The sequence below is a fragment of the Cyphellophora europaea genome (assembly GCF_000365145.1).
Source record: "Cyphellophora europaea CBS 101466 unplaced genomic scaffold supercont1.10, whole genome shotgun sequence".
NCBI lineage: Eukaryota > Fungi > Ascomycota > Eurotiomycetes > Chaetothyriales > Cyphellophoraceae > Cyphellophora > Cyphellophora europaea.
Genome location: NW_008481798.1, coordinates 1,396,397 through 1,403,767, shown reverse-complemented (window position 1 = coordinate 1,403,767; position 7,371 = coordinate 1,396,397). Strand labels below are relative to the sequence as shown.

At 49.7% G+C, this 7,371-nt stretch overlaps 4 protein-coding genes across 4 annotated transcripts; all 4 read right to left on the bottom strand.

The window, feature by feature from the left end:
- Positions 1–1,916: 1,916 nt before the first annotated feature.
- Positions 1,917–2,297, bottom strand: HMPREF1541_09652 (uncharacterized protein; the record flags this gene model as incomplete). The annotated part of the gene is made up of 1 exon (XM_008714325.1): positions 1,917–2,297. A coding segment is annotated over one exon (381 nt), but the record flags the coding sequence as incomplete, so codon positions are not given.
- Positions 2,298–2,863: 566 nt separating this feature from the next.
- HMPREF1541_09651 (uncharacterized protein) lies at positions 2,864–3,412 on the bottom strand (the record flags this gene model as incomplete). Its single annotated transcript, XM_008714324.1, has 3 exons — positions 2,864–3,088; positions 3,197–3,262; positions 3,308–3,412. The coding sequence occupies 3 exons, from the start codon at positions 3,410–3,412 to the stop codon at positions 2,864–2,866; spliced, it is 396 nt and encodes a 131-aa protein (XP_008712546.1).
- Positions 3,413–3,950: 538 nt separating this feature from the next.
- On the bottom strand, positions 3,951–4,700 carry HMPREF1541_09650 (uncharacterized protein; the record flags this gene model as incomplete). Its single annotated transcript, XM_008714323.1, has 2 exons — positions 3,951–4,281; positions 4,342–4,700. The coding sequence occupies 2 exons, from the start codon at positions 4,698–4,700 to the stop codon at positions 3,951–3,953; spliced, it is 690 nt and encodes a 229-aa protein (XP_008712545.1).
- Positions 4,701–5,282: 582 nt separating this feature from the next.
- Positions 5,283–5,525, bottom strand: HMPREF1541_09649 (uncharacterized protein; the record flags this gene model as incomplete). Its single annotated transcript, XM_008714322.1, has 1 exon — positions 5,283–5,525. One exon carries the CDS (start codon positions 5,523–5,525, stop codon positions 5,283–5,285), a length of 243 nt encoding a protein of 80 aa, XP_008712544.1.
- Positions 5,526–7,371: the final 1,846 nt, after the last annotated feature.

Here is a 7,371-nt window from a genome sequence, read left to right as displayed (position 1 = left end):
AACCCTAACCCTAACCCTAACCCTAACCCTAACCCTAACCCTAACCCTAACCCTAACCCTAACCCTAACCCTAACCCTAACCCTAACCCTAACCCTAACCCACGCCCACGCCCACGCCCACGCCCACGCCCACGGCTTCCACGGCCTCGTCGACTTTCACCCGTGCCGATCCGCCCGAGCCCGACGCTTCCTGGCCGAGCCCAGCCATATACCGCCGTATGCGTACGGCTTAGAAGGTTACCGCGTTCACCTAACTCCTTTCTAGGTCTTGCTGCCCTGCCCGTTCAAGTCCGCCCTAATTACGATTCAGCTTCGGCTGTGGGACACCTAATATCCAGTAACTGTCTGCCTCTCCCGCTCCTGGTATATAGAACTGGAGAGCGACACAATATCCTAAGTGTAGGACACCTCATACTCGGTTGCTGTCTGACTCTCCCACTTATAGTATATAAAAGTCAAGACGTCCACAAACTTTAGACTATACAACACCTCATACTCAGTCACTACCTGGCTCTCCCGCTTAAGGCATATAAAAGTCAAGAGGTCCATAGACGTCAGACTATACAACCCCTTATATCTAGTAACTATCTGGCTCCCCCGCTCATGCTACATACAAGTCAAGCAGGAATAGAAGTCGGATTATCATCTGTGGTGTGCATTATCTGCACCATCAACCTATGGAATCTCTATCATCTAGGTGTTCGCTACCCTAATTGCCACACCAGAATTAGACTCTAATGTGCTCCATGGTAACGGCCCGACCGCTACGGCGACTCTCGAAGCCGCACCAAGCCACGCACATAAAAGGGAGAAGGGGGGGAGGGGGGTGTACCCTGTTGACTGACAAGGAAGACCCCCCCCTTTACCCTTCTGCCTATCATACTATCACTGCCTATAATCCCGTGCATAGGTCGTAGCCACCACCACACGACCAGAGCTCCTTCCAGAGTACTCAACCTCTACTTCATGGAGACGTCGCCATCCTCGTCGACATCCTCACCAGGAGCATTACCCTTATTACCCTCGCGCTACTGCTCCTTCTCCACCCAGGCAAGAGCCTCCTTGACGCTGACACCCTATTTCTCAGCCTGCGTCTCAAGGAACATCTTCCACTGCTGGTCCTCCATATGACGCTTATACTCCATCAAGCTCTCTTAAATAGCGGCGTCAAGTGCTGCTTCGTCAGCCTCTTGCACCTCTTGGGCAGCCTCCTTCTCAAGCTTCTCTTGAGCCAGCTAATCCGCGGCCTCCTACGCCTTCTTCTCGTCAGTCTGAGCCTTCTTCTTGGCGGCTGTCTTCTACTGCTTCTTCTTCTTCACCGCAGTGGGCTTCTCACCTTGCTTGTCGGTCGGCCGAATGGGATGCAGCCGACAACGGACGGGCGTTGGAGACTCAGGGTCGCCCTTGAGCATGCTGGGAGCCAGATCTACAGCTGGCCCTTTGTCCTTGGCAGCCGGTCCTGTATCCTTCGCATCGCCGTCCGGTGCACTCATGGCCGGCAGGAACAGATGGACCTTGGCAGGTGTGGCGATGTCGAGTGAGCCGGGACCAACCAGATATAGATCGTGTAGGCGCTAGGGGTTGTCCTCGGGGGGGATAGGCATGTGTTAGAAGCTGATGAGCTGCTTCATGTAGGCCTGGACTTGCATGTCAAGGTGCTTCTCGGTGGCCTTGTGTTGCATCAGCCCCAGCTGCATCTCCTTGGTGACACCCTGTGTGTCAGTGGGCATGTTCTTGACCTTCTTGAGTATCAATCTGATCTCCTCGGACGAGAAGGTCTTCTTATTGAGCTTAGCCTAACCCAGCAACTCGGCCTTGTACTTTAAATAAAGGCGCTAGGCAGCGTCCTTATTGTAAGTGCGCTCTATTGAGAGAATATAGATATTCTGCTTGTGCTCTTAACTGAGACGGTTCACGCGACCCTTGCCTTGATTCAAACTGGCCATATTCTCCAGGAGCCCGTTCATGATAACGTTATGACAAGTATTCTGCATGTTGACGCTGACACCCAAAACTTTGAAGGTCGAGATCAGCACCCGAGCCTTGTCCTCACAGTTATTGAAGCGCTGGATAATGGCTTCCTTTTCCGCACCAGTTATGGAGGCGTAGATCTCGGTGTATTCAATACTGAGGATGTTCCAAAGTATAGCGTAGATCCAGCAGTTATTAGGAAAGTTGCAGAAGATTAGCAGCTTGTTTTGCTCAAGCGCCGAGCCCGTGGTGTTATAGCGTAGGTTGTAGATGATTCGACAGGTGTAGCGCAACTTAGCTGAACCTTTGACGAGCCATGTGGCCATGTCCTAGTGCGTGGAGTATAGATGCATCATGGGATTGGGCCGGCAGATGTTGAAGAAGGTCGTGGTACCTGTATCATTGAAGTCACTGAGGAACTCACGCACCTTCTCAGAACAAAGACTGACACTCTGAATGACTTGGTACATGCGAATATCAGTGGCAAGGGTGACTAGCTTGTAGTAGACACCTCCGTGTCAAAGAGCACCAGATCTGGAGAATGGTTAGCACTAAGCCCGGAGCGCAGGAGGAGAGGGAGGGGGGCACCACCCTGTTGACCGATAGAAAAGGCGCGCCTGTTAACCGACAGGGTAGGACCCCCGGGGGGCTGGTGTCAATGGCTGACAAGCCAAGTGAACAAGAAAAGAGAAAATACATACCTAAGATCGTCGGCGTTACTATTGTTAAGGTACAGATGAGGGATTAACACCTCAAACAGAGCCTCTGAGACAGCCGCTTTATAAGGAGAGCCTTGAATCTCGACCATGGTTGATTAACACATCTTTATATCATCGTCTGTAGTAACAACCGCACCATTCACCTGGAACTGCGTTACAGAACTTGCCTTGAACTAGATAATACCGAGAATAGTCCCAAGCACATTGTAGGCCATCTCACCCTTTATAAGATCTTTATTAATAATACAGGCAAACGTCTTGGGATTGAGTGCAAAGAGACAGTCATTGGTCGCGGTGGTATAACGCTTGAACTTGGTGCTGTACAGCGCGCTGTTAGCCTTGCACTGCTCTAGGAACTCCTGGTGCTTGTCAAGCTTGTAGATCCAGAAGTCGCTCTCCTGGTCGCTATCAGTGTGCCACTTAACACTCTAGGATAGACACTATATCAAAGTGAGGTAGCCCAGGAGATCCTGAGCCCTATTAAGTATCAGCGTGGCGGAAACAACCCAGTGATAATCCACGTAGGTGGTGAAGATGGCCTTATTGTTGTTGGACTTAGGGTTTTTAATCTTCTGGCCTTTATCAATAAAGATATGGTAGAAGACACCTTATATAACGTTTATATACTTGTAGGTCTGATTGTTAACGCTATTGTCGCTCTTCTTCTGGTTCTTGGTTTTGCCAGTAATCTCGGGAACCAGTTCCTTATCGGCGACAGCCATGTGAAGCGAGTTATCCGTCTTATCAAGACCCTCTTGAGCCTCAGCGGCGGACAGGAGAATTTCACTGATAGTTGGTGCACACGCCTCTCACTCTAGAGGATATTAGTAGATGTTCAAAAGCGGCGCACTAGGGGGGCGGGGGAAAGGAGGGGGGCCTCTTACCTTGTCAGTCAACAGAAAAGGTGCCTGTTCTGTCAACTGACAAGGTAAGAGCCCCCCTCCTCCACACTCCGCTCACACCAGCTAAGCCACAAGGAAGGGAGAGAAATATACCGTCTATTAAACCCTCTCTCTACAGGTTAACCATATCTTTAAATCGCTTGACCAGCTTCAGGCAGCGCTTAGTGAAGGTCTTGTAGCTAGTGATAATAATCACAGACTCGGTCTTAGGATCGTTCTTCTTGTAGGTGGACTACAGCTGCTTAACCGCTTCTTTTGCTGATGAGCTGAGTAGGAAACCCTTTTGCTCTTGAGTGATGATATCCTCATTGCTATCACTATAGTTAAGGCGGATCTACAGGTGCCGGCTAAAGTAGCGCTAAATCTCTGTAAACCAGACCGCGACAACCACGGCGGGGCAAATCATGATGCTGGGCTTATAGATAGGCAGCTTCTCCTTCTTACTACCAGCTGTAGCAACACGCGTGTTATAAGCCAGCAGCTTCTTGCGATACTGGTTGTAGTGGTGCAGCAAGCAAGACAGGGTCTTACCTATGCCGGCGTCAAAAGCCAAGATACCACTGCCAACAGCCTTGCTCTCTATCTTGTCCATCCAGCCAGCCGCGAAGATCTGGGACACAACTGGTTGGTAGGGAGAGTTAGGGATGCGGATAGCCTGGACACCTTGTGCGGCAATCTCAGCAGACACACTGATGGCACCACAGCAAGTAGTCCAATCAGGGATGGTGGTAGTATAGTGGGCGGTCTACTAGCGGATCTTGTTCCACGCTTTACACTTGTCTTTGGCGGTATACTTGTCATTATCGTGAGGGGCGATCATACTGGCCTCACTCTGCACACTCACGCCCATAGTTCCTTGTGACAAAGCCTTGATTTTGGCAAGCGAGGGGAAGGTGTTGTGGACGACTTTGACTTGCTGGCCGGTCTGGAAGAGAAAGTTCTTGATGGTGGCTTCAGGTAGTGGCGGACGTTCAATGGCGGTGGTGGCGAGGGTTTTTCTGAACGCCTTCACCAGGTCTTCCATAGCCTGGAATCGCTCCTGGGCTTTCTTGGAGTTGTTATTGTCAGGCACTTCTTGTTCTTTGTCACATAAGGGGAGTTCCTTCATATAGCGGTTAACAACATTTTTAGCCTGCTCCTTAGTACTGAACTGCAGGTGCTAGGTAGCCCATACACACAGTACAGATCTGATATTGAGTATCTAATAGATAGCGTTAGTCTCCTCAGGCACAGTGGCAACTGGACGATAGCCAGCCTTGCTCTTCATAAAAGCGGTGGGATCTACCTTGAGCTTGCCCTGCCAGTAGTGCAAAACACACTTCTTGAACTTTCTGCCGGTAGCGATCTGTCTTGTCGTGTTGCGCTGGTACATCTAATAGAAGCAATATATGAATGTTAAGGCATAATACTAGTTATTAGCGCTAATATTGTAGAAGTACTGTGATGGCTCAGGCTCCTGGTTAACCCACTCAGGTGGGGGGTAGAAGATATGCTCGTTACACCACCGGACAATGATCTTGTATACTGTGATTACCGTGATCAGCGCGGCACGGTCTATATCCACTCGGAAGCTCGCGAGCTCAGGGGCGTTATACCAGATCTTTGGTATGTGCAATATATCGGTGTAGTAAGGGACTGTATCACAGAATTAGACAGCGGTGAAGAACTTCCTAGTCAGGACACCATACTTCTATAGGTCAGTGACCTGGAACACTTCTTGCTTTATCTGGTAGTAGTGGACAAGAAGCGAGGCATTGTTAATAAAGGCCTGATGGAGCGCCTTAGGGTCCTTTAGACGCATGTAGGCGGCCACCGCGGGGTAGTCTGAGAAATCCTCAATCTTCTTTGACATGATATACACCCTGAACTCTGCGACCTTGTTATAGGCCTCTTTACACCTATTGAGGTCCTCGGTACCCTTAGTCTTACTCATGTTGGCAGGGTTGAGGTTGTGTCTGATCTGTATAGCCTTGTGGCGCGCGAATGCCTTGGTGCTAACCAGACAGAACTTAGGGTGTTCTTCCTATCTCTCACGGTCGGAGTCAGCTTCATTATCGCTCAGCTACTAGTCACCCTTAGGGGCGAAGTTGTCTTAGCTAACATCGGAGTGGTAGGAGTTATCTGCGTTAGGGCGAGGTTGAACAAGGTGTATAGTCTTGCTGTGACAGACCCTCTTGCTATTGTCTACAATCTTAAAGTCCTTATTAGAGTCATTGGTATTAAAGTGATACTCAAAGGTAGAGAGACTGCTCAGAAGGTTGTCGTGCTCTGCATCACCCACTTTCCAGGCTCGCTTCTTCTTTAGAGTAGCTTCACTGAACAGAGTGGCGGGCGTCTTGCGCTTCTTGGAGGGCCCTTGCTCCTCAGCCATGGTGTAGAGTGATAAGTGCGCGAGGGGGTGTATCTCTGTCGGTCAATAGAAAGTGGTGCTACAATCCAAGTTAGACAAAATCAACAAGAGGGGGTGGGGAGTGGGGTGCTAACCCTGTTGGTTAATAGAGGAGTGGGGGGGCGGAGCGGGGGGGGGGGGTTACTTTGTCGGTCGACAGAAAGTCGTGGACTCACGGAAATCGCGATCTCATGAAACTTAACGCGCCGCGCGCACACGGTATCAATATTAGTATTAAAAGTGTCGCCTAAACTGTGCGATAATAGCGCAATTAATATGTTGATAAAAGATGTGTAATTACACAAGTTATTAACAAAGTAAAAGTAGTTGTAAGTTGTAACTTTTTTAGTGGGAACACAATTGCAGATTAGCGGATCCCTCTTGGCACATCCACCTACTATTGACTGACAGGGTACACCCCCCCTCTCCTCTACCTGCTCTGCCCTCTCCTACCTCTGACAGGTTACGCTAAGCCTCTGTCACCAGAATTCAGCCTATAAACACAAGGAGACACCTTACGGATGACAATCAAATCAATTGTCACTTCTCAAGGCACATAGATAAAGGCACATAGCCTACAAAGCACCTTTAACCAAGAGGTCAGGATCACGCTTTAGTTTGTGACAACAGAAGTGAGCTATAGTCCAGGTAGTGAAAGCTTGGCAGATATTGGTTGCCTGCCAAGCCATGATACAAGGTGACTGCCAATCTGTTTTGCCAGCAGGAGAAGGTCACGTGATTTTCCCGCTGGTGTTTTAGGTCGCCGCTACAGCGCCCAGGGGCCGCGGGGGGGGCCTTACCCTATCGGGCAACAAAATCGTGTCAGCTTGTCGGTCAACAGAGTAATGCCCCCTCCCTCTCTTGTCTGCGCGCCTGTACCGCATTGCACAGTTAACCTGTTCTCTTAACAGCAGGACTGTAGTGCAGCACTGAGAATATATTTACAGATAAACCAGGTATAGTTTCTTGCGTTATGGTAAGCTTATCTACTCCTACAGTTGTCTAGCCATTTCTTCCTTAATCCACTCTTCCCATGCGAGCTTGTCCCATTAAAGGTAGTTTGGCAGTGCAGACAGTTAACCAGCTTGCCAATCCTTCCGCGCCCATTCCCATGCCTCAGGCTTGAGCAACTCTAAGTTATTAGTGGCCGTGGTTGAGATCAAATACCATATCCGATTACCCCCCTTGGTAGTTTGTAGTAATACACCTCCTGCTGGATGCGGTAGGATCCAGTGGTGGGTAAAGAGTGTTCGCTAAAACCGCCGTTAAAATTGCCGCTTGATGTCGGAGCGGGCGCTATATGCCGCCACCAGTGCTGTGGATGCACGTTAGTACAGCTTATAAAATGGTTGATCTGCCCAGTGATCTTGTCTCCAGTGATTACTGCTGC